Source organism: Suncus etruscus, chromosome 2 (assembly GCF_024139225.1).
Source record: "Suncus etruscus isolate mSunEtr1 chromosome 2, mSunEtr1.pri.cur, whole genome shotgun sequence".
NCBI classification, from domain to species: domain Eukaryota; kingdom Metazoa; phylum Chordata; class Mammalia; order Eulipotyphla; family Soricidae; genus Suncus; species Suncus etruscus.
In genome coordinates, this window is record NC_064849.1 from 88312278 (window position 1) to 88340198 (window position 27921).

At 37.1% G+C, this 27921-nt stretch overlaps 1 protein-coding gene across 4 annotated transcripts in view; it reads left to right on the plus strand.

Annotated features, from left to right (window-relative positions):
- CTNND2 (catenin delta 2) overlaps window positions 1–27921 on the plus strand; it is a 974640-nt gene that overhangs the window by 167634 nt on the left and 779085 nt on the right. For all 4 annotated transcript variants that reach the window (XM_049767900.1, XM_049767903.1, XM_049767899.1 and 1 more), the window contains exon 2: window positions 18169–18305. In XM_049767900.1, the coding sequence (XP_049623857.1) occupies window positions 18169–18305 (137 nt within the window). The remainder of the gene's footprint in view (window positions 1–18168; window positions 18306–27921) is intronic.

The following is a 27921-nucleotide window of genomic DNA, read 5'->3' on the forward strand; positions in this document are numbered from 1 at the left end:
TCCAGACATGGTTCTAAAAGAAAGTGTAGGTTGAATATTTCATGTTGCTATATCTTAACAGTGAGAAGAGAAGAAGAGAATCAGAAGTGATGGTCAACACCTACGTGAAAGGGTCAAGAATGTTCTTCCATTACTTCCATTACCCCAGATCTGGTATCGAGTCAGGAAAATGGCTCCCAAGCTTCCCATTTTGATCCTATAATGGCTCAAACTGCATCTCCCATCACAGTAACTTTCTTACCCCAGTTCTTCCTACCTGATTGGTATTCACTCAGACTGCCATGATGTGTTGAATACCCATGGCCAGTGACAAATATAGTATTGAAATAAATGCATTTCCAATTTTCTGAGTTCACTTACTGGAACATACAACTTGAGTATGAATTGTGTTCTCAATGACAGAGTAATGTGGTTAAAGCACCAGTTTTATATTTCAAGGAATTTACCAAAATTGAATATGGCAGTACCATATCTTCTCCAATGCCACTAGAAATGGTAGCACTTTGTAACACTTTTTTATATCTTTGTGTAATGGTGTGTCTGACCTTGAAAAATAAATTTTAGTGGCTCCATCAGCTAATTCAGTCCTCATTACTTTGGTCCCTGTAGACAGGTGAAAATAAGAGAATTATTGCAAAGCTGCTGAGGCAGGAATAGAAACCATCGTTTAGGCTAAGAATATATATAGACACACACCAATATTTTTGTATACAACACTTGTAATCATATGAGTCCATGACTCAAGAGTATTATGTGTTAAGCAGCAATAACATTATTATTATTTGCAATTCTTGCAAACTGGCCCAAGTCTGTTGCCTGGTGGGTAAAAATAAGCACAGAACTAATGATCTCACTTCAAGAGGTTAAATAGCCTAAGTGAATCAAAACTATCAATGAGGACCATAGGTTACAAGGCTGAGAACTACTGATTTGCTTAAGGGATAAAACATTGGCTGGAGCACTATGAGGTGCACAATAGGGTAATCAGAAAGGACACACAAAAGACTATGTTTCTAACAGAAAAGAAAGTGGCCCTAGAGCAGAATTTTAGAAAAATAAAACAGAGAATTCTGGGACTCTGAAAGCAACATTGTTTTGAGACAGTGACTTGGACATGTCCTGATCAAATTCAACTATAAATCAAGTGAACATTCAGCTGAATTTCAGATAATTCCTAGGTCCAGCACAATTCATTACTTTAATGACATTTCTTCTTCCCTTCCATTGTCAGAGTCCACAATCCCATCAGTCCAACTTTTCTGCCATTACTGGATATTATTTTCTAATTTTTTTTTGCCATCTTGTTCCCATGCTTAGAGATTTTTTTCCATACAGTGAGCCCAGCAGATAAGTCAGAATAATCTTTTTTTTTTTTTTTTGGAAATCAGCTAATTAAAAATTTCCCTCCTTGCATATGGAATCATCTTGCTATGGAACATATACAAGTCCTGGAAGTTAGACCATGGGAATTTTGGATTAGGTTATTCTGGCAACTAGGCTTGATACCCTTGATTGTGAACCTAGGAATCTTCATGTAACCAAAGATTTCTTCCTGAAATCTCAAGTAAAAATTCAACTGACAAGAAAACAAGATTATAGTTTAGGCATAAACCAACATGCTGAAATTATTTTGTTCATTTTCACCCTGAAAAGGTATTTCACCCTGCAATGAAGATGTCTGAAGTGAAGTAAGTGAATTTCCTAGTTTGGTATGTTTAATGTAATATGGAAACTGGCCCATCTTCTCTTCTTCATTGGAAAGTCTTTTGAAGGGCAATTTGTCAAACTTGACAATCAATGCAAAATCACTCTTTCTTCTGTAAATGAGTTGCTCCAATCAGTGGACCCAGGCAGTTGGGATATTGAGAAGCCAAATAACTAGTAAAGGAGAAATCTTATCCTACAATGAAAGAGCCTAAAGAATTTCTTTTTCTTGTTTTCCTAACAGGGTTTTGACTTGTCTCACAAATAACTAACTCAAAGTGTAGGTTTTATTTTCTACTTTTATTACTTTTCACAAGACGTTACTAGCAGCAATTAGAAAAGATGTTTGAAGCTTTCCTTTATCCAGGACTCTATTGATACATTTTCTGTGTAATTTCTGAATTTAGAGACTCATAAAAGTTGAAGAAAGTAAGACAAATAAGACAGAGATCAGTGTTTGGGCACTGCTGGCAGCTAAGAAGATGTACTTCTTGATTGTAGTGTCTTCTGCCCAGACAACTAAACTTGGAGCTCATGATATTCTAGAACTAACTCCCAGGGTTATTTTCAAGGACATGCATCCCATCCAACAAAGGAGAAATAGATCCCAATGCAGCCATCTATCCAGACTCAGGGATCATTTGAGTCATTTGCAGTGCCTCTTTGATTCATCTTCCATTGACTTTTTGAAATCATTCTTTTTTGGATCATTTTATGTTTTAGATAATCAAGTGATTTTTATTACATCAAGGAGGCTTGCTCCTAGCCAAGTACTTTTTTTTTGGTTTATTGTGTATGGTTGAAAGCTTCCTTCAGACATCACAGTATGTATCTAATAGGCAAAACTTATGGTTGTATTCGCTGCTCTATTAAAGACATGGGGTATGACCTTGAAATGTGACTTAATTCCTTTATGCCTCATTAACCTCCCATTTATAAAATGTATCTGCACAGAATCCTTGCTTTCCTTTAGTCTGCTCCATGTGCTAATGGGCATTTTGCTCTGTGCCAAGAAGGAACATGGAGAGACTTATAGGCCATCTTGACTGTAGGGACTCCCAGATGAAAAAAGAATGGATATTTTACCCAGTTATATCAAGGAAGAGAGATTTTTGTGTTTTAAGAGGAAATCTCTCTCTCATAGAAAACACACATACACACACACACAAATGTGATGATGCATAGTTTTCCTCTGAGTCATTCTCTCAGTGCAGCAATGAGAATCTATGTTTGATCCTGGCCTGAAAAGTTTCAATTTAATATTATTTTGGAGGGGACACACTTGGAGGTGCTCAGGGATTACTCCTGGTTCTGCACTCAGATACTACTGCTGGCAAGCTTGGGGGATGATTTAGGATAGCAGGGATCGAACCTGGGCTGGCCTGTACAAGGCAAATGCCATCCCCACTGTGCTTTAGCACTGGCCACAGGTTAACTAATTTTTAATAATAATATAGCCTTTTTTTTTACAAATTCCTTTTGGCTCTCTTTAATTACCAATTATTATGCCTAATGGATAATTATGATTCTATGCATTACTCTATTAAAATGAACAGTTTTAGTTTAAAGATTTTTGGTGATGATTATAAGGTGCTCATTATTGGGGACTGAACTGATTGGAGACATAGTTGTTGTCCCTTTGAATAAGGGGGTAAGGTGAATGAGGCTGCTAAAAGTTCAGACCGAACATGGGTCGTACCACATGTTCTGAGCTTTTTCATACCTAAATAATTATGAAGTGATTTGGATTATTTGAATTTAATGATGTATTTTTGTGCTATGGAATATACTTAGTAGATGACATTATAAATAAACATTTTATTGTTTTTTCTAGATGTCTACACAGTGATTAAAATGTGACTAGGTAAAGCAAGCTATGAAAAATAAAATCTGCACATTTCTGATGAATGTGCCTCACCATATCTCCATCAGTCTGTTCAATATATCATCAGCAGAACTTTAATCCTAGGGCCCTAGTTCAGAGAGATTGACACAGAAAAAGAAAAGTTAATTGAGAGGCATTTTTTCTCCTTCAATTGTGCAAATTATATGTGTGGTGCCCAGAAATTAGATAATGATTTTCCAATAAGACGATGTGTAGATTTGGTTATTCTAAATTGAAATTCAGTCACTTGTACAATTTAAATTTCACATCATTCTCAGAGTAATTACTATTTCATAAAAACAGGCTGGCAGACTGCATTGCCTTGTGCAGTATTTGCACACACACACACACACACACACACACACACACACACACACACACACACACAGAGTTACCAAGGAAAATAGACAGGCATCTGAAAAACAAAAGGTGCTTTCAAACTTCAACATTGTGCTCTGTGGTAGAATGCTGGGCATTCCACTAATAAATATTAGTCGCCACTTGCTTCTAAATTAAAATAATAAATGCTAATTGAGCTGGTGAGTAAATCATTTCAGACCAAGAAATAAAAAGAAAACTCATAAAATGAAAAGGCCTATGCTATAGTCACATTGTTTTGAAAGAATAGGATAAACATCATTGATTTGCCCGTTGTCCACTCATTCATTTTTTTTTCATTCAGCAAATAAGTATTGAAAGTCTGATTGGTTAAAACTCTGGGGAGAGTGTTTGCCTTGCATGTACAGGCCAACTTTGGTTCAATTTCCATTATCGTATTTGGTCCCATGAGCCCACCAAGGGTGAACCCTGAGCTTAGAGTCAGGAATAAGCCCTGAGCACTGTGGGTGTAGCATAAAAAAATATAAAATAAGCCCTCTGAATCAAGAACTTGGAGCCAGTCAGTGAAAAAACTCATCTAGAATGACTGAAGTCATTTCTTAGTGCCTAAATGCTGTGTCCATTTGATTTTAGTTTAATAGTACCTGTGACTACCCATGTTAGGACCCGTGTCATTGACCTAAATATGATTTTACCCCTTAGACTTTCAAAAGAATATTTTCATAGCCCCTGCTTCATCCTGTTGCCTCCTTGTAACTTTTATGATTTTAAATTGACATTTCTTTTGAGTATGGAGTCTCAGACACTGGGAAGAAATCATACTATTTCTGGATATTTGTAGTGTTTATTTTCAGCCCTACCACCCCACTCCCTCCAATCATCTCAGTTAATTCTATGGCTTTTGAATATGTTATTTTTTTCTTTTAGATTTTGGGTCACATTGGAGGTGCTCAGGAGTTACTCCTGACTCTGTGCTTAGAAGTCGCTCCTGGCAGGCATGGGGGACCATATGGGATGCTGGGATTCGATCCACCTTCTTTTCAAATCAGCTTCGTGCAAGGCAAACACCCTACCACTGTGCTATCTCTCCAGCCCCTGAACATGTTCTTTTTTATTTAAAAATTACTTTATTTAAACATGGTAGCTGACAAGGTTTTTATAATAGTTGGGATTTTTTTTCCACAGTTTTGAGATTTAGTCATATAGTGAGTGTGTAAATTGCTTTACCAGTGTATATTTACCACCACAAATGTCCCCAATTCCCCCCCCCCCCCTCTTCCACATCCACACATCCTCTTCCTTGCCCTCTTACCTCTGGGTCTTTCTGGGAGACCTTCTTTCTCCTTCTCCTCTTTTTCCTCCTCATCTTTTTCTTCCTCCCTCTCTCTCATTTTTTTCCTCTTAGACACTGTGGTTTGCAGTATTGTTTCTGAAGGGGCATCATGCCTATCACATTTCCTCATTTAAGCACTCATTTCTTGTGGTCATTTAGTCTTAAAACCATCATATAGTTGTATATAAAAATGTTCATGCCATTCTTTTAATAATTCACACATGCTCATTGTTAAAAATATACAACTTTAAATTCTTTACTTTTCTTGAAAACTGTAATATTTGGGCCAGAGCAATGAAATAGTATGTAGGTTGCTTGTCTTGCACACAGTTAATTCAGGTTTGATCAATGGCATTCCTTAAGGAGAGATTCTTTTTTCTGTTTTTTTGTTTTTTTGGGGGGAGGGAAATCACACCCGGCAGTGCTCAGGGGTTACTCTTGGCTCTACGCTCAGAAGTCACTCCTGGCAGGCTCAGGGGACTATATGGGATGCCGGGATTCGAACCACCGTCCTTCTGCATCTAAGGCAAATGCCTCACTTCCATGCTATCTAAAAAGAGATTCTTGAACATAGAGCCTGGAGTAAACCCTGAAAACCACCAAGTGTGGAACCCCAAACAAATAAGAAAACAAACAAAATAATAAGAGTAGAATTGCTTTTTATAATTGAATAGAGTTTTACATATTGATAATCTCTTACAGATTTAGAGAATTTGTCATTATATTAAAAATATTTAAAGGGGACATAGAGAAAGGACAGGAAACAATTCTTTTGCCTTACAATCAGATCACCCTAGTTTAATCCACACTACCATATAATGTCCCATGAGCACTTGATTTTATTGATCCTTGAGTGATTCTTGAGCACAGAGCCAGGATTTGTTCCTAGGCATTAATGGGTGTGTCACAGCTCCCTACCCCTTTAAAAATTATGAAGAGGACCTTGAAGAGTGGTAGAACACATGCCTAGTTATGTGCAAGGTCCTGGGTTTAATACACTGTACTATTGGCTCCTAAATACCATCACACCATGGGTCCCCCAAATCCAAGAGTGCTGACTTGTGGGGCTAGGAGAAAGAGCACAGCGGTAAGGCGTTTGCCTTAGGCTCAAAAGGATGATGGTTCAAATCCCAGCATTCCATATGGCTCCCTTAGCCTGCCAGGAGTGATTTCTGAGCATAGAGCCAGGAGTAAGCACTGTCGGGTGTGGCGCAAAAAAACAAAAAAATAAATAAATAAGAGTGCTGACTTGCACTGCAAGGTAGGGTCCCTATAAAAAAAGAAATCGAATGTAGATATATTCAGGTTTACTCATAGACCTCATATTCTACAAAAACTAATCCAGATATCGCCATACAAAAAATATAAAGTTCCTATCCAGTTAATAGATATTTAATGTTTTTCTGTCTGTATGCAAAAATCACATTTTCTTCTTGGAAAGACCAGGCATATCTCCTTTTCAATTTGTTTGTATTCTTAGACTCTGAACCATTCTATAGTAACTAAATATCTTTCTAGGGAACCCACTGCTCAAAGAGAGAGAGAGAGAGAGAGAGAGAGAGAGAGAGAGAGAGAGAGAGAGAGAGAGAGAGAGAGAGATGGGCCCACTTTAGGACAGTATTATTAGGAGGGAAATTAGCATTTTGCATACAGTACAAAACTAGACTTACTGTATTTTAAGAAGTGAAAACTGCTCTATTTTTAAAGAGCATTTGATTCCAATCAAAGATATAAATTGGGGCATGATGACCTGTGATCAGTAAAAGAGAAAACATTCCAGACACCTTTGCTGAGACTTGCCTTTGGAGTTCCGAACCAGCCCAGTCTCTGAGAAGATGCCAGAATTACAGATCATGACAAAATATTGACATCTTGGCTGCTTTCATAGTTGCTATGTTGCCTCCTCCTCCTCCTCTGATGTAATTAGTTCTTTAAAGACTAATTCTAGGGCTTGTTTAAAACTATTTAAATAAGCAATGAAAGTAACAAGTTTCCTGTGGTAAATGGATTTGTGATGCAAAGGAAATATTACCTCCCAACCCTTACAATCCTAACTTAATCAGAGGAACTTAAAGTAGGAAGTTTATTGCTGACCTATCACATCTGAGATCCACCTTGATGCTCATTGCTCTGAAGTCTTATTTCCCAACATTCTCACTATGAAGTTATTAAATTCACTATGACTTATTAAATTAATTATTACATTAGATATTCACTCAAAGACCAGAGTTTTGTCTGTACTCACCGGAAAAAGGCAAAAATGCTAAGAAAAAATACAACAATCCTTTTGGACAAGTGAGAGTGAAAAATGATTCATGTGTCTTGGTGGTTAAAGTTAGCTTTTTGTTAGATGAATTCTTCATGTTCAAGTATGATTTGATCAGTAGGAGAATAGATGAGACATTGTTCTAGTGAAGTAGCACAAATGGCCAGCAGATGCCTGAAAAGGTGCCGGGAAAATAAAAGCTGTATTTCCCTGAGGGAAAATATTTATTTTATTTTATGTAATACAAAAAATAAAGCCTTTGAAAAACAGTATCTAACTAAAAATAATTAGTATTGATGACTTTTAAAAATTGTCAAATATAACTACTCTGTGATTCTTGCAATCTCCAATTACATATGAATTCTTCTTTTTTCTTTTTTTTTTTTGGGCCACACCCATTTGATGCTCAGGGATTACTCCTGGCTAAGCGCTCAGAAATCACCCCCTGGCTTGGGGGGACCATATGGGACTCAAGGCAGACACCTTAGCTCTAGCGCCACCTCTCCGGCCCCTACATATGAATTCTATATATTATTAACAATAGCCTGAGTAGTTGCTTGTCTGTGAACATATGTGCATACTCACACATAGTCATAGTGCAATTATATTTAATAATGGTTAAGGTAGAAAAAAGAAGAAAAATCTACCCTTTGAAATAATTTGCTGACTTTCAGGGTTTTATGTTAATGAAATAATTAGATAAAATCAGTAGGATACTGCCCCCCAGTTAGAGGGGGAAATAAGGGAGGCACCAGGACCAACCAGGTGCAAGACTACTAAGTAGTAGGCTAGATACAGAGGGGACCACATATTCTAGCAACCCTGGGGGTGAGGGAAGAGGATATGGGATGTAGGACAAAAATGGAGGTATAGGGAGGACAATTTGGTGATGGGAATCCCCCCTGATTTTATGTAAATATGTACCTAAAATATTATTGTCAACAATATGTAAGCCACTATGATCAAAATAAAAATTATATTTAAAAAATCAGTAGGATATAACTATATAACTATATATATCCCCCAGATTCCAAATATACAGAACAAAAAATGGGGGAAAAGGCCCCAAATAAGCTTACTAGTAGTCATCTTATCACAGCATTTAGTTATTCATCAGTTAAGATTTAATTCTTAATTATATACTAGTTTCTTTGAATCCTCAATATGTAATATTTAATAAACATATTTAATAAACATTTGCTTTAGAATCTTCAGAAGCACATTATAGTCTCTCATATACATATAATTTAGATTTGATCACTAATTAACTCTTCTTATTTCCTTGAAGTTGTCTGTTTAATAATAGCTTTGTTGCATTACCTAAAATCCCACCATTTCCTTTCTGTGATTAAAGGTTTTGCCAAAATCTTGAAAATGTTGAAGATTCATGATGTTTCAGTTTATCATTATTCTATACTTTTAGGGTCAATGAAGGTATTTATTTTCAAACATTTCCTGGTCAGCAACTTGGGTTATGTTGAAGTAAGCTGTGTTGCACAATTAGATTTAAAACACTCACTGATGGTTTCCATGCTGTGATCAGTTAAGTGCACTGACTTAGGAATAAGGCTGTTTCTTCAATGTGCAGTTTAGTGTCTACCAACTGATCACAGTTCTGCGAGGAAAAGTTGGAATTGAAATCCAGTATTTTAATGAATATTTGTAGGATTTTTCCATTTCTTCTCTCATATCTTCTTGAATCTTATTGACTGTCTTTTCCATGATTTCTTTGAGTTCCTTAAACATTCTCAATATTCCCTCTTTAAAATCCTTATCAGAGAGGCCATATCAGTCAGTATCTTATACTAGTAGGGTCTTCAGAACTACTGTCTTCATTTACTAAGTATGGTGAACTCTATGTTGTTTTATCATTGTGACTTTTGCACTGTGATGGTGTTGTTATTGTTTTTTAGTGCTGTTGTAGGGCTCATGAGTGAAAATGTCTCTTCTGAGTTAAAGAAGATCCCACTCTTTCTCTCTGCCTCAGTTTCTTGGGGCTGCATGGCTGGTCAGAGCACAGCTGCAGTGTCTGAAAGACTGCTGCCCTCATCTTGGATCTTGGTTGTTCTCTTTCCCTCAGGGCACACTGACCTGTAGTGAAATGGTACTTCTGAGTCAAAAAAAAAAAAAAAGCCTGCTGCTGGTCTTTCTGTTGGCCTCTGTTTCTTGGGCCTGTCTATTTGGAGTATTTTTGAGAATAGGGAAGTGGAGGACTGCTAATGACTGTGTTCAGTGTTGGGACTTTTCTGCTTCATGGATCTTGAAATTCCCTGCGTTGGTACTTTAAAATGCCTCAGTGACTGAGGGTTGGTTTTAGAATATGGTTTGCAGTCGTCAGTGTGAGTGCCAGTTAATGAGTAAGGAGAAGAATCTAAACTGGAAAATTATTACTAGTTTAAGGTATTTTGGGGGCATGATATTTCAGAAGATTGTTGCTTTGCCACTTGTAGGTTTAGACATTTATGTGGAGTTTTGTGCATGCACCTGTGCACTAGGAATTCTATATCTTTAGGAGCTGGGAAGGAGAAACTTCTTCCTGGGATATTGGGCAAGTACAGTGTATTGTGTAAGGAGGACTATGTTAGGAGCTGTGCTAAGCTGCTGAATTTGAGTTTCACCATCATGCACTGTCTGTCACTTCGCCTCTTTATTACAGACTTAATCAGAACTCCCCCTCCTATTTAGAGAGTGCTCTCAGTACGCTGCTGTGCCTGTTTCAATTTTGGTGTAACTTAGCTGCTTTTGTGTTGGATCTGTAATTGTAGAATCTCAGGCTGTATGTTTCTGTCACAGGGAGAAATGTCCCAGTCATTTAGTCACACCATGGAATTGGCTGTGGAAAATGCTTTGGAGTTTGTGAAGGAGCTAGGAGGACTATTGGCTACAAAGTCACTCAGTGTCTGTTTATCAGTGAATATGAGCCCAAGAGGCTTATATTCTTTAATCATAATCATTATTTTATAGAGCTATAGCTCCTGTCTCATTGTGGACACAGATATGACTATATTTATTACATAACATACAATTTATATAACAAATATATAGTCATTTGCAATTCATGTGTAGAACTATATGTTATATGTTATAATAATTTATTATGCATATATAATTCATACATATGTACTGTATAAAATATTAATCTTGCTTTAATATTATAGATGATCAAATTTTATTAATTTAAATATTTCTAATTTTATGTGCCTGGGCATAATTATAGAACATTTATATAATTATTATTCTTGTGAAGAAAGGAAGAATTTATTGACATGTTCAAATAAGGCCAGTTACAATTTATAGATGTTTGTTTATTTTATTTTTTATTTGTTTTTGGCCCATACCCAGCTGTGCTCAGAAGTAACTTTTGACTCTGAGCTCAGGAATCAATCCTGATGGTACTTGAGGAACAATTCTGGAGATCAAAAATCAGACTGGTTGTATGCAAGGCATGCACCTTTCACACTGTAATGTTTCCCTAAATCTATTTTAATTTATATAATATGTATTTAGTGTATATAATATGCATAAATTATATACATATCTATTTTAATGCACATAACATATTATAGCTTAATATTAATACTCATAATATATATTTAATTTATATAATACATATAATATGTATCCACTTCTTTCCAAGTATTTTCCTAAGCACTGAGATTATAAATATGAATACGCCAATTTTGCAGTTCAAATAATTTGTCAACTAATGATGAGACAAAGGCTAAAATACATAATGTTTTTTTTAAATCTGAGCTTTTAGGTAGTTTGTTATAGATCTAATAAGACTTTCAGGTACAGCTGACACAAAATCTATCCCAATGGCTTGAAGGATAAATAGGTCCACATTTATGTTTCACAAGCATGTAATTTTAAAAACATTAAAAGATTTTTAAAATTCTGAAAGAAGTAAGATCATTAGAGCTCTGGATAAAGGTAGTGCCTGAGGAGGATTCTCATTGCTCAAGTTAGGAGGAAGTGATTCATATGATCTGGAGAGGAAGATGTGCACATGTGAGGATGCAAGAGGAAAAAGAGTTTGATAGCCAAGACAGGGAGAAAATAAGAATATGCAGGGAGAGAAATTCTTTATTTGTATTTGTTTTTGGACCACAGCTAGTGACGCTCAGGGGTTACTCCTGGCTATATGCTCAGAAATCGTTCTTGGCTTGGGGGACCATAAGGGATGCTGGGGGGTTGAACCGTGGTCCTTCCTAGGCTAATGCGGGCAAGGCAGACACCTTACCGCTTATGCTCTGACCCCAGGGAGGGAAATTATTACATGCAGATTATGATTTAGTAAGATGTGTTTGGTTGTAGAAAAGCTGAGTTTATGTGTGGTGGAAGGTAGATGGGAAAGTATGCATGACTGTGGGGATAGAGGAGACACCTTGTACCCAAAGGAGAAGCCTCAGAGATCTTCAGAGCATATTATTGTCAAAGCAACACATTGCACTTATTGAATGCCCATCAATTTTCAGGGCAACCAGTGACATTTATATTAAGTGAACTCGTGCATTGCATGTTGTAAGGCTTTGCATCTTGACAAGTTAGTTTCAGTGAGAAAATGTGATTTTACATCAATGGGACTGCAGGCACATTTTCTAACTCTTAGGAAGGGGTTAGGGACCAGACAGACAGTATAGAAGCTAAGGCTTCTTCCTTGCATTTGTTAAGCATTGATATTATTTCCAACACCATGTATTGTCCTCCAAGAACTGCTAAAAGGTATCCCTGAGCAAATCAGAAGTAGGTTCTGAACACAGTGGGTTGTGGGAAACCTCCAATCCCTATAGAAAGAGTAAAGAATTGGGAGGAGTTATTTCTGTGACTGACTTGCCAAGAGGTGAGATGTCAGGGAGAAGTGGCTAATTTTATGGGTATCCAAGGAGCAGTTTGCAACAGGTACTGGTAGTAAGGGCATCAAGTGTGAGATCTCAGTCGCTGGTGTACATTAGTAAGTTTTTGCACATTTGCTCTTTGAAATGGTGGCTTTGACTTTGAGAGTCTGGAGAGTGTCCAATGAGAGAAGAGGGAAGGTGACATCCTTGAAATTTTGCTTGGAAAAGCTGGTAAAACTGCATCCCTGGGATTCTGCTCATCATGGTTGCAAAATATTCCCCTCCTTTGTGAATAACATGCTGCATGTGGTAAATTATGTATTTTCTAAAATTATCAAGTTGAAGTTCAGGATCATTGACATAGGCAAAGTCATTAGGGCCTACCATATTCATAGATCTCCCTACAAAGTGGCTGTTCTGCCCAATTTCCTTTTCTGTCTTTCCAGACTCACCCTGAACTTTCATGAACTCCAACTAAATTGTCCAGATTCTTGTTCCTCTGAAACTAATAGATTCAGATCTTCTACTTTGTTTTTACTTTTGTTTATACTTTAAAAAGCTTGGGCATTTCCCTCCTATAACTGGTGGTTTTCAGGACTTGCTTCTGGCTTTGCTCAGGAATCATTCCTGGAAATGGTCCAGGGACACTATGCTATGTCGGGGTGAAACTGGATCAGCCACATACAAAGAAAGTGCCTGCTCCCTGTGCTTTTCCTCCATCCCTGATTCTGATCCTTCCTTCTATGCCCACCACCTTTTGCCTTTCCAACCAGTGCTGTCTCAGTCTTTCAGCATTTACTCTTGCTCATGAACTTTATGCTGACCAGTTGAATTGGCCAGCCCAATCACAGTCTGAACTTTCAGGAGACCTACTTTGAGACACCCATGTGACCCGCTCCTGAATGGGCTCTGGCATCTGATGTTTGGAGAGGGACCAGAGTAAAAGTTGTAAGGAACAGTTTCAGTTCTCTCCTCTATGCTTCTCTGCTGTCAAAGCACCTTCTTTAAATGCTTTTTGGGTTTATTTTTGTGGTGCTTTAGCAGCAAAGACTGGGAGACCCCCCATAAATGTGGTCCATGTTCAAGCTTCCTTTATGTCACAAAATGTTTCTCTCCCAGGCTGGGCCCCAACCACCAATTACAGCTGCTGGCCATCCTTCCATCTTCCCCAACAGATGTACACCGTGCTCTGATGCCATCTGCACTGCCTTGTGCCACATCAGCTCTTCTTGCTCTGTCCCAGCCAACGTTTCTTTATTTCCTAACCTGCCCTGCTTTTCTCTATAGCTCCTTGGTGGGGGTTGGTACTTATCCATCTCATCTATGCTGAGGAGACATTCTTCCAGCTTTTGTTTGCAGGTTCTGAGGAGGTGCAGCAAACAAGTTCTAGAAGCATCAAGCCTAGTTGATGGATTTAGTTGGGAAGCCATCAACCTTGTTATTTAGTTTGACAAAGTCTAAACCTAACTACACTAGGTTTTCAGAAAAGCTTTTCTCTTGCATGAAAATAAGGTCTCTGCAATACTCTTCAGTGAAGCATTCTAATGCAAAGCCTATTTTTACCTATGTTCTATGCTAGAGTAAGCAGCCATAATTGATTTTACACTAATAGTTCATGCATTAACTCCACAAATATTTATTAACTAGCTGCTATGCATTAGGGACTGAGCTAGGTGCAGGAAATTGAACATAGACCAAGATAGATGGAATCTCAGCCTTAATTGCACTGAGATTTGACAACTATTTATTATTCTATTGTTTGTATTATCAGGACAAGTTGTAATTAAATTTTTTTAAGGTCGGAGCAAAGATGGATATATTTTTGTATGCAGAGTACAACCATTAACATTGCTGCTCAGTGTTAACAATTTATACAAACACATATTCTTTCAAATCTACTATTAATAATACAGTGTTTTACCTATTTTTCAATTGTACATCATAATAGTTTTATAAATGATGCCAATGGAAAGAGAGGTCACAAAAACACATTGTGCTAAATTGAATTCAATGATAAGAGACTGCATTGCATATATGTGTTCAAAAAAGGCAATACTTACAATTTTCTATTGGCCATTACTCACTTGGCATAAGGTTGATGAAGGAGAATGAATAAGATCATTAATATGAGAATGATGCTAAATTTTTATTTAATTGTGTGAACATGTTTATATTACAGAAAAAGAGAGTTATGTGGAAGAGGATAGGAATAAATAAGGTCATACACGATGCTCACCATTTTCTTCTTAGTTCCTTCTGAGGTCCAGGGAAATGAGAAAGCTAACATGAGTTTTGACTTAAAGCTTGTTGATTAAAGGTAAAGGAAAAGCACCATTCTAGAAGTTTCTAGTCACTGTAAGGTATATGACAAAAAGGGAAATTAGGAAAACGAAAACTGTTGAAGACTTGCTCTGTAGTGTTCCGAAGTTGTCAATCTATTTCTCTCACTGTCATAACTGGAAAGCCTGTCTGGAGTATAGGTGGGGGTGGGGTGGGATGGAGGGAGATCTGGGACATTGGTGGTGGGAATGTTGCACTGGGGAAGGGGGTTTCTTTACATAACTGAAACCTAATCACAATCATATATGTAATCAAGATGTTTAAATAAAGGAAAAAAATTTGTGCTTTTCAGAGATTGGTGCACAATGAGAACACACAGTACTGGAGGGGATGTGAAGAGAAAGGAACTCATATCCACTGCTGGTGGGAATGCCATCTAGTTCAATCGTTATGGAAAGCGATTTGGAGATTCCTCCAAAAACTGGAAATTGAGCTCTCATTTGATCCAGCTATACCACTCCTAGAGAATACAAAAATACAATATGAATACAAAAATACAATACAAAAATCCCTTCCTCACACCTATATTCATTGAAGCACTATTTACAATAGCCAGACTCTGGAAATAACCAAAATGCCCTTCAACAGATGAATGGCTAAAGAAACTGTGGTACATATACACAATGGAATATTATGCAGCTGTCGGGAGAGATGAAGTCATGAAATTTTCCTATACATGGATGTACATGGAATTTATCATGCTGAGTGAAATAAGTCAGAGGGAGAGAGATAGACACAGAATAGTCTCTTTCATCTATGGGTTTTAAGAAAAATAAAGACAATCTTGTAATAATTTTCAAAGACAAAAGAGAGGAGGGCTTCCAGAGTGAGGAAGCTCCAGCTCACTTCATGAAGCTCACCACAAAGAGTGGTGAGTGCAGTTAGAAAAATACACTGAGAACTATCATAACAATGTGAATGAATGAGGGAAGTAGAAAGCCTGTCTAGAGTACAGGCAGGGTGGGATGGGGAGGAGGGAGATTTGGGACATTGTTGATGGGAATGTTGCACTAGTGAAGGGAGGTATTCTTTACATGACTGAAACCCAACCACAATCATGTTTGTAATCAAGGTGTTTAAATAAAGATATTAATTAAAATAAGTTTGGTTTTCTTAGAATTTTTATCAATGGCTTGTTGTTTTCAGCAAAGCAAATTCACAAGTTTGCTGAATTTCTCCTACTCTTAATTTGTTTCACATTTCAGCCACTGACCCAGTTTCAGCCTGTGGGTTCATGACCATTCTCTCAGTTCACACCCTGGGATCATCTAGCTATGTTCTTACCATATATACATTCCTTTCATTCCATTTTTTATTTCATGCAGTATTAGTTTCCTGGTTAATGACCATCCTTCAGTGTTGACCCTGGGATCAATAGGATTTCTTTCTTCATTTTACACAGGTTAGGCCTCCTTTTTAGTGGCCACCTGCTCAATTCTAATCCTGAAATCAACTGGATTCCTTTCTTTCCATGAGCATGAACCACATGTTCTCTCCTAGCAGTTCTTACAGTTCTATCATCACAGTATATTTTAATCTTACTTTTCATCTCTTTTTATTGCTCAATAATTTTGAGATGTTTGAAGATTTCTTTATCAAAGAATACAAAGAGAATTTTGCTGGACCAGTGCCTTGGTATTGATGGGGTGAGTAAAATTGAGAAGACACTGAAAAAAAAAAAAAGAATCATATTACATAGTTAAGGCTCTGCTTTCTAGAGAGTTTGTTCTTGTGAGTGGTTCTCTTTGGGAGCCGTAGACATGGCAGGAAGTGAGGATAATTGCAAACTTCCCCTCATCAAAGATTCCCCACATAAATATGCCTTTTCTGTAAAATCACTCCACGTGCCGTATCTCCAACCTCAGGTGTATGAGTCTGAATCAGAATCACACATGAAAAAATTCCAAACTAATCTGAGGATTAAATACATATAGTCTGGCTTTTTTTTTTTTTTACCTTGTATCTCCAGTAAGCTGCCTGCCAGAACTGTTTTTATTGAGTACAGAGACCACCGACATGTGGGTCAGTAAACTCAGGCTATTCTGCCTGTCCTGTCTAGGTTTACATATAGGACAATTTTTGTTTTGAGAGAAACTAAGTTGTAAACAAACAGATACAAAGATACCAGGGATGATCTTTGTTTTGGGTAAAATAAGATGTAACCCAACACTTTCCTTTTATTTTATTTTTTTTTGGCCTTTGACTTTTGGCCCTATCTCTGAAATCTCTGCTATTGAAATCTCTGCATTGGTTTATCTACATTCTTAAAAATAAGAGGTTTGGTCAAGGAGGAAAACTACATAGAAGAGCAAGTTGAGAGCAGGATTGTATGTGATTATACGATTGAAATATTTTGCCTTTATCCAGTAGATAATTGTCCTCTGAATTACTTTCAGCTTTTGGCCATGGTTGAGTGTTGTCAATTTCCATTTAATTTAATTCTTACTTTTTACTCCAATTCTGCTTGCTAAAACTGTTTGCCCAAACCCTTCCATCTGATCTATATTTGCACCAGGTTTTATTTTTCTAATGCTGTGTCAATTCCTGTTGGTAATATTATAAGAAACTTGCTTCCAAAATAGAAACAAATCCAAACTAATTTGGATTATTCAGTGGAAGAAAACATGAAATGTCTGCTTTCTGATGAACACCTTAAGCAAAATTTTGTAATAGGGATCTTTAGCGGTGCATAAACCTACATTACTGACTGAATGTAGTGGATCAGGAAGTATTAGCACTGTTATAAAATTAAGTCACTGTGGAGGGTCTACAACAACCTTATCAGAACTATCTTTAGAGATTCCCACAGCACTGACTCCTGGAGACACATGACACAGAATAGCTCTGTGTTAATAATGTTTATCTGCCCCCAGATTTTATTGGAGTAGTGATTTTGAAGTGTGTTGATAAAAATTACTCTCAGTTAATTATTACTTCCTCTTCTAATGGCCATCCCCAGATAATACATGTAACAAAACCATCAGTGTTATTCAGTTGTGTAAAAAAAAACAAGTATAATGAAGCAAAAAATCTTGAGAAACTTGTACTTCAGAGAATCACGTATCTGTTTATATTTTAGGTTAATATTGTTTGTGTTTCTTTTTCTTTTATGAATGAACTGAGAATAAACCTTGGCCAATAAGTCTTGTCATAGTTAAGGAGCTTTTCTCTGCTGTGATCACAGAATAGGAACTTGGTAAATATTGTGGAGTAGGCTAGTTGTCTGTCTATTTTGTAATAGTAAGTAAGTAAGTCATGAGTGGGCTCTGAAATTGGTTTGATGTTTATATGGGAGAAACCTCTTTTCATGCTCAGACCGTCTCCTTTTTCCAAGCAAGTTTTCTGCTTTTCTATGGTTAATAATTTTCATTTTTCTGAAGTACACATTTGCAAATAATCTGCTAGTTGTGTGTATTAGCAACCCACACACCTATTGCATTGAGCGTGTTTTCTTGCATTACAGGAGCTATGCCTGTTCCTGACCAGCCTTCATCAGCCTCTGAGAAAACCAGCTCGCTGAGTCCTGGCTTGAACACCTCCAACGGCGATGGCTCCGAAGCAGAAACCACCTCCGCCATCCTGGCCTCGGTCAAAGAACAGGTAGAGTCATTGCATTGTGTTATGGACATGCTGGGACCGTTTTCATTTTTCCTCTTGGAATATGGATGACTCCATTATGTTGGAAGGAAATCATGATTTTTTGAGATGTGTTGGCATTCATTATCAATTTATTATCAAGATAGGATTAGAAAAGGCATAAAGATAGTGCTGTTGTCTTTGGTACTTCAGTGGTGATGGAGAAATACGAACTTTGCTTTACTATTGATACTACTAGTATCTATATTACCTTAACTGAAACAAACTATATAGATATATGTAATTAATTTTGATCCTGTAAGGTTTTGTGTGTGTCATTTAGGTATCTACGAACATATCCTGAAAATGAAAAGTGATTGTTACAATAAAAATTCCTTCTTGAAGTTTTGGCAGATTCGAAAAAGTGTCTACCTTAATATATAGTCTAACTTTTTAAACAGGGGGCCAGTTCACTGTCCCTCAGACCATTGGAGGGTCTGACTATAGTAAAAACAAAACTTATGAACGAATTCTTATGCACACTGCATATATATTATTTTGCAATAAAGAAACAAAACAGATACAAATACAATATGTGGCCCGCGGGCCATAGTTTGAGGACCACTGGTCTAGAGGATTGAAGAACTGGTATAGTAAGAAAGAGTGCTAGCCTTGCATGCAGTTGACCTGAGACAAGTCATAGCACCCCATATGATTCCATGAGACCCAGCAGGAGTGATCCCTGAGTTCAGAGCTAGGAGCAATACCTGAGCATTCTGAGTGTGGTGATAAAACAAAACAAGAAAGTCTAATATACTGTCAAAATATATTCATATGGCTAAGCAATTAATGTATACAATAATATTCAGTAATATACCAGACAAGAAAGATTGACCTTCCGGGCAATGTTTCTAGCTGGAGTTAGAAGAATGCACTTCAAAAACTAACCATATAACTAATCACAATTAAAATGATTCATACTCCACCATGTTTCCATAAAAATAGTTAAGTAAGGCTGGATCAATAGACTATCTGATAAAGTGCTGACTTGAGTTTTATCCCTGGCATCCCATGTGATTCCCACATGCCCTTTCAGAAGTAATTCCTGAGCACAGAGCTAGGAGTAACTCCTGATCATTGCTGAGTGTGGTCACAAAAAATCTTTAAATGGTTAAGAAAATAAAATCTGAATTTTTCAATTTAAATAAAATGGATTAAAATTATGGTTCTTTTAAATAAAAAGGTGATAGAGATGGAAGATCAAAATTATTTTATTCGCTTATTATAAGCACATGCTAGGATAGCATTATGTACTTGGTTATATAAGATCTGGACTAGCAATCATGATGGTGAGAGAGGAGCTATTGTTCAATTCTGTAAACACTTTAACAGAGCTACAGTTTGAATACTATAATTAAAGACAGTCACTTTCCCCCAGTTTTCCTGGTTTTGCTTTTTTTTTCTTACCTGTAAGGAATGTGTTTTATTTAGCAATCAAGGAAGAGCACATTCAAGTCAGGTTAGGAAATCATCTATATGGTTCAGCTGTCAACAAAGTGTTTGAGAAATTCTTCATTTGTAGACTGGATCAATGTTTCTGACACTCAAAAGTGTCCCTCTAGGAGAAGATGCCTAAGAAAGTAGACAAAGGAACTGTGAATAGATTGCATGTCCAAGGTGGTCTTGTGGATAAAAACAGTGAATAGGTAGAAAATCTGACTGAGATACAATTATACCTACAGGGTATATTATTTGATTAGTGTACCAAGGCCACCCATCTATTCATGAGGTTTTCTGATTATTTCCTGGAAATAATAGAAACGTAGAGCAAATCTTCATCATACTCCCCATTGTCAAGATTTTTGTTTTCTTGACTTATGTCTTTTTTTCTTTTCATTTGTTTATAGGCCACCTCCAGCTTTGCTCACAGCTTACTATGGGATCTATACTCAATAATTACTCCTGGTGGGCTTAGCTTAACATATAGTGTATAAAGGATTAAATATAGGTCAGCCAGAGATAAGGCAAGTGACTCTCCCATGGTATTATCTCTTCTGTCATGTTTTTGTTTCTTATTCTGCTGTGACCAGGAAGTTTTGATTGGCCATTGATTTTAAATAAGTGACAAAATATAGTACAAGAGGAATTAATTTGACAAGAAAATTACATCAAGAGAGGACTGGAAATATAGTATAGCAGATAAAGGACTTCTATAAACAACTCCACATATGGTCCCCTAGGTTGTCAGGAGTATTAATGAACACAGAGCCAGGATAAAACCTGAGCACCAGGGTACAGTTTAAAGCTCAGCACCAGACTGAGCACTGGGTACAGTTTCCCCAACAGAGAAACCAAAAAGGCAAAACAATGAAAATGTTGCAAATTTGGGTAGAAATGTTAATATTTATCAAAGAGCATAAGATATTTTAGAGAAAGTTATAAGGCATGCCTGGATAGCTGAAAAGTAAACAGGACATTGTTGTATTATGTGCAAAGGCATTCTTCTATTAACATGATGCTGTTAATGTTTGTTTTTTTTTTTTTGGAAAAGTATATTTAACTGTTGATATAATCCTATGGTGTAAATAAAAATATTGGTGAATGACATGGATAATTATTTTGTTTATTTGAAACTTTTTTTCTTTATTTAAACATCTTGATTACATATATGATTGTGATTAGGTTTCAGTCATGTAAAGAACACCCCCTTCACCAGTGCAACATACCCACCACCAATGTCCCAAATCTCCCTCCATCTCACCCCACCCCCACCTGTACTCAAGACAGGCTTTCCATTTCCCTCATTCATTCACATGATGATGGTAGTTCTCTGTGTAGTTATTTCTATAACTGCACTCACCACTCTTTGTGGTGAGCTTCATGAAGTGAGCTGGAAGTTCCAGCCCTCCTCTTATTTTCTCTGAGGATTGTTGCAAAAATGACTTTTATTTTTCTTAAAACCCATAGGTGAGTGAGACTATTCTGCGTCTCTCTCTCCCTCTGACTTATTTCACTCAGAATGACAGATTCCACGTACATCCATGTATAGGAAAATTCCATGACATCATCTCTCCTGACAGCTGCATAATATTCCATTTTGTATATGTACCACAGTTTCTTTAGCCATTTGTATGTTGAAGGGCATCTTGGTTGTTTCCAGAGCCTGGTTATTGTTAATAGTGCTGCAATAAATATAGGTGTGAGGAAGGGGTTTTTGTATTGTGTTCTTGTGTTCTTAGGGTATATCCCTAGGAGTGGAATAGCTGGGTCGAATGGGAGCTCAATTTCCAGATTTTTGAGGAATCTCCATATCGCTTTCCATAAATGTTGGACTAGATGGCATGCCCTCCAACAGTGGATAAGAGTTCCTTTCTCTCCACACTCCCGCCAGCACTGATTGTTCTCATTCTTTGTTATGTGCGCCCATCTCTGTGGTGTGAGGTGGTATCTCATCATTGTTTTGATTTGCATCTCCCTGTTGCTCCTTTGTCAAAAATTAGGTAATTGTATGTCTAGGGAACATTGTCTGAGAACTCAAGACTATTCCACTAATCTGAGGGTCTGTCTTTATTCCAATACTGTGCTGTTTTGATAATTATTGCTTTGTAGTACAGTTTAAAGTTGGGGAAAGTAATGCCTCCCATTTTTCTTTTTCCTAGGAATGCTTTAGCTATTCAAGGGTGTTTATTGTTCCAGATGAACTTCATAAGTGTTTGATTCACTTCTTTGAAGAATGTCATGGGTATTTTTAAGGGGATAGCATTAAATCTGTATAATGCTTTGGGAAGTATTGCCATTTTAATGATGTTAATCCTGCCAATCCATGAGCCAGGTATGTGTTTCCATTTCCGTGGGTCCTCTCTTATTTCTTGGAGCAGGGCTTTATAGTTTTCTTTGTATAGGTCCTTCACGTCTTTGGTCAAGTTGACTCCAAGATATTTGAGTTTGTGTGGCACTATTGTGAATGGGATTGCCTTCTTGACTTCCTTCTCATCCCTATCATTATTGGTGTATAACAAGGCCATTGATTTCTGTGTGTTAATTTTGTAGCCTGCCACCTTGCTATATGAGTCTATTGTTTCCACAAGCTTTTTGGTAGAGTCTTTAGGGTTTTCTAAGTAGAGTATCATGTCGTCTGCAAACAATGAGAGCTTCATTTCTTCCTGAATTTCCTTTTTCTTGCCTGATTGCAATAACAAGTACTTCCAATACTATGTTGAAGAGGAGTAGTGAGAGCGGACAGCCTTGTCGTGTGCCAGAATTTAGAGGAAAGGCTTTTAGGCTTTTAGTTTTTCTCCATTGAGGATAATATTTGCCATTGGCTTGTGGTAGATGGCTTCAACTAGATTGAAATAGGTTCCTTCCATTTCCATCTTGCTGAGAGTTTTGATCAAGAATGGGTGTTGGGCCTTATCAAATGCTTTCTCTGCATCTATTGATATGATCATGTGATTTTTATTTTTCTTCTTGTTGATGTTGTGTATGATGTTGATAGATTTATGGATGTTAAACCATCCTTGCATTTCTGGGATGAAACCTCCTTGGTCATAGTATATGATCTTCTTGATGATGCATTGTATCCTATTTCTCAGGATTTTGTTGAAGATCTTTGTATCAGCATTCATCAGGGATGTTGGTCTGTAATTTTCTTTTTTGGCTGCATTTCTGTCTGGTTTTGGTATCAAGGTAATGTTGGCTTCATAAAAGCTGTTTGGTAGCTGTTTATTTAATTTCATGGAAGAGCCTGGTTAGGATTGGTAGTAGCTCCTCTTGAAAGATTTGAAAAGTGTCCAAGAATTTATCCATTTCTTCTAGGTTCTCATGTTTAGTAGCATAAAGTTTCTCAAAGTAGTCTCTGATTACCCTTTGGGTCTCTGCAATATCTGTCGTGATATCCCCCTTTTCATTTCTAATACGGGTTATCAGATTTCTCTTTCTCTCTTTCTTTGGGAGTTTTGCCAATGGTCTATCAATCTTGTTTATTTTTTCAAAGAACCAACTTCTGCTTTCGTTGATCTTTCGGATTGTTTTTTGGTTTTCCACTTCATTGAGTTCTGCTCTCAACTTTGTTATTTCCTTCTGTCTCCCTATTTTTGGTTCCTTTTGTTGGTCATTTTTTAATTTTTTGAGCTGCATCATTAAGTTATTCAGGTATGCCCCTTCTTCCTTCCTGATGTATGCTTGTAGAGCTATAAATTTTCCTCTCAGGACCACTTCTGCTGTGTCCCATAGATTCTGGCAGTTTGTGTCTTCATTATAATTTGTGTCCAGGAATATTTTGATTTCCTTTTTGATTTCATCTTGGACCCACTGGTTGTTCAGTAGTAGGGTGTTTAATTTCCAATTGTTAAAGTTTTTCTTCTGTGTGTCTTCATAGTTCACATCTAATTTCAGAGCCTTGTGCTCAGCAAAGGTAGCCTGCAAGATTTGTACCCTCTTGATTTTATGGAGGTATGTTTTATTTGTCAGCATGTAGTCTATCCTGGAGAATGACCCATGTACTTTGAAGAAGAATGTGTATCCAGGTATTTTGGGATGGAGTGTCCTATATATATCTACTAGTCCTCTTTCTTCCATTACTCTTTTCAGGGCTCATATGTTTTTGTTGGATTTCAGACTGGTTGACCTATCAAGTGTTGATAGAGCTGTGTTGAGGTCTCCAACAATTATTGTGTTATTATTGATTTCTTCTTTCAGATTTGTCAGTAATTGTATTAGATAATTTTCTGGTCTCTCATTGGGTGCATATATGTTTAATAGTCTGATTTCTTCCTGTTACACATATCCCTTGATTAGTACACAGTGTCATCTTTGTCCCTTACCACTTTTCTGAGTATAAAGTTGGTGTCATCAGATATTAATATGGCCACCCAAGCTTTGTTGAGGGTGTTGTTTGCTTGGATGATTTTCCTCCAGCCTTTGATTTTGAATCTCTGTTTGTTCTAACTATTCAGATGTGTTTCTTGTAGGCAGCAGAAGGTTGGATTCATCTTTTTGACCCATTTTGCCACTCTGTGTCTTTTAATTGGTGAATTTAGTCCATTGACATTGAGGGAGATGATTGTCATAGAATTTAATGTCATCTTTGTAGATATGTTTGCTGTGTTTGTTGATCTCTCTTGTCTTAGAGTAGACCTGTCAGTTTTTCCTTTAAAGCTGGTTTATCATCTGTGAAGTTTCTGAGCTGTTGTTTATGCATAAAGCTATGTATTCTTCCTTCAAACCTGAACATGAGTTGGGCTGGGTGTAGTGTTTTCATTGAGGCATTCATTTCATTCAGTCTTGTCACAATATCCCACCACTGTCTTCTGGCCTTGAGAGTTTTTTGTGACATGTCTGCTGTAAGTCTTAGGGATGCTCCTTTGAATGTAATGTTCCTTTTTGATCTTTCTGCTTTCAATATTCTATCTCTATCTGTGGGATTTGTCATTGTAACAAGGATGTGTCTTGGGGTATTTTCTTTGGGTCTCTTTTAGCTGGTACTCTTCAGGCATGCAGGATTTGATTGCATGTAGTCTTTAACTCTGGGAGTATCTCTTTGATGATGTCTTCGACAGTTGATTCTTCTTGGAAATCTTCTACCTGGGTCTCTGGGACTCCAGTAATTCTTATCTTGTTTCTGTTGAGTTTATCAAAGACTTCTATTTTTATCTGTTTGCATTCCTTGAGTATTTTTTCCATTGCCTGTTTGTTTATCTTAAGATTTTTTTCTAATTTCTTCTGTTGTGTTGAGTTTTTCTGCATCATATCTTTCAGTACTCCAATTCTCTCCTCAGCTGCTGATACCCTGCTGGCGAGGCCATCCATTGAGTTTTTCAGTTGAGCTACCGTGTTTTTTAGATCTGTTATTTCAGTTTGAAGTTTTCTGATTTCTGTCTTTGTGTTCTGTTCAGATCGATCTATACTTTCTTTGAGTTCTTCAAACATCTTTCATATTACTATTTTAAGTTCCTTATTGGAAAGGTTAATCAGGTGGTTGGAATTTATTAGGTCATCTGAGCTTTCATCTTCATTCTCTGTGCATGACATTTGCCTGTGAGGTTTCCCCATTGTCACCCTTGTAGTGTGGTTTTTCCTGCGTGTTGTGGTGGGGTTCTTTGGTTAGAAAGAGTGTGTAGCTGCGAAGCAAAGCATTCTTCTGCTGCTTCTAGTTGACAGTTTTTTTGGGGTGCGCTCCCTTGGCCTCTGAGGAGAACTTCAGGGATTCAGAAACACAGGCAGACAGGTGCAGGAGAAGTTTCCCTTGAAGTCCTTAGAGTTGACATGGATAATTTTGATAAAAGACATTATATTAACAAACACATTGCAAAAGTTTCCCATTGGCCCCAAATAAAACCTTACCTCTTTAGGACATAACTGAGGGTTCAGAATAGATAAGATTTGTGTAGGAGATTTCTGTGTTTGAAGCCTTTTATGTTAGTACAGATCGATATTTAAATATTATTTAAATATTAAATATTATTTAAATATATATTTGATCATTATTTAAATTTAAATATTATTTAAATATATTTATAATACAATATAAATAATAATATTTATAATCGTTATAATACAACTATTCAAATTGAATGAGAAGCAGAGTATGTGGTTTCCATTATATGTATAGTGGAAACAGATAATATCTTCCATAGGAAGAAGTTTCTGTCTTAAATTATTTTTAGGTTTTATTACTCTTCCTCATGTATAGATGATCAACCATGAATTTAAAGTTGGCTTATATATATTAAATATGGATTAACTGATATTAAGCAAAAGTGATGTTAAAAGTTAATATTATGTGATTTTTAATAATTGAATGCGTAAGTCATTCATAAGTCTGTTCACTTAAAACAGAATTTTCCTTAAATCTTTTTAAGTGCCTCTGAGTATGGACTTTCTTACCTTCAAGTCCTACTTGTAAGTATAACTTAAATTTTACTCAAAGCATTTTTATGGCATTACATGCACATTGTCTTTTTATTCTCTCCTCATGAGCATGTGTTCTGAAAGAAGAAAATCACTCTCTTCTAAGAGATCTGTGTTCTAACCTGCCTGCCTTGGAAGAGGTGACATCATTTGTTTACCCTTTCAGTAGCCTTATTGTATTTTTAAATATAGATAAAGTACAATCAAGAATATTCACGTGCATATAGAATGAAAATGTGTATTTAAAGAAAGCACAGTCTGAAAAGATTAGTGTATTAATGAGACTCAAAAGAGAGGACACAGGCTTACACAGAACTCATTATTGTTCACAAATAAATTTTCATTTATAATTGAGACTAGAACTGCAGGGAAGCCAGAGTCCATGAATCATACAATACAGCCTCTGGAACAGCTAAGGCATGACTGAAAGATGTGTATACTAAGCCCTAGGCGCTAGACCACAGCAGACATAGATTGCTCAATGAAGATGAGTTATTCATTGTTCTCTTCTTCAACTTGTCCATATTGAAGCTTTTTTAACTGGTGGTTATTACACCTCTACTAAAACATACAGAACCATGATATTTGCTACATCCTCTGAGTTTTTTCTATATTGAAGAAGTGCCTGTCTCATTTCCAGTCATTATCAGCAATTATCTCTCATTCACTGGGTCTTGAGGTAAAAGGTACTGAATTTCCATGTTTTTTCCGCCCCATAAGTAGTCATCACGCAAAGAGGAGAGAAAGACAGAAATTGGAATGTGATACCTCTGGTCAGATCACTTAGGGTTCCTATCAAAAGTGACAGTTGATCATTCATTAAAAAAAAGGAGTCGCATGATATGGTAGCAAAAGGCTGAAGATGCTCAAGAGATTCTTTAAAGATGGGGAAGGTTCCTATAGGACAGGCAGTGACTGTAAGAGGGGTATGGATGAAATCTGAGGAAATCAATGAAGAAGTGAGAGTTAATGTGATCCCATGTACTTACGAATGCAGTGATATTTGGCAAAAGATGGCTTTTGAAAAGATGAAATGGTTTTCATTTCCTTGAAAACTGGAGAGAAGCAAAGTCCCTGGTTACAGGTTGGCTGTTGATTTGGCTGTTGGTAGGTCCAAGATTGGCAAAATCAGCCTGTAGGAAATGGGAAACTATTAGTCAGCTGCACTGAGAGAGAGCATTAGACAGTGGGAACCCTAGAGAGTGATTTGTGCTGATGGGTTTGGGAATTCATGCTGATGGCAAGGAGACAAAGGTTAGAGGAAGGTAGGGACAGTAGATTTTCAGAGTGACTGCAGAGATGGTGCATACTGGAAGACCTCGTGCTGAAAATATAGAATTTGAAAGTAAATGATATGAACATCAAGACCTAGGTTATGCCTGACACTGGACCTTCTTGAAATTTTTACTTTAGAAAAGAGACTGTGAGGCCCGGAGAAATAGCTCAGTGGCGTTTGCCTTGCAAGCAGCCGATCAAGGACCAGAGGTGGTTGGTTCGAATCCCGGTGTCCCACATGGTCCCCCGTGCCTGCCAGGAGCTATTTCTGAGCAGACAGCCAGGAGTAACCCCTGAGCAGCGCCGGGTGTGACCCAAAAACCAAAAAAAAAAAAAAAAGAGACTGTGTTTTGATCCCCCAGCGTCCTATATGGTCTCCCAAGCCAGGAGTGATTTCTGAGCTTATAGCCAAGTGTAACCTCTGAGCGTCACAGGGTGCAGCCCAAAAAGAAAAAAT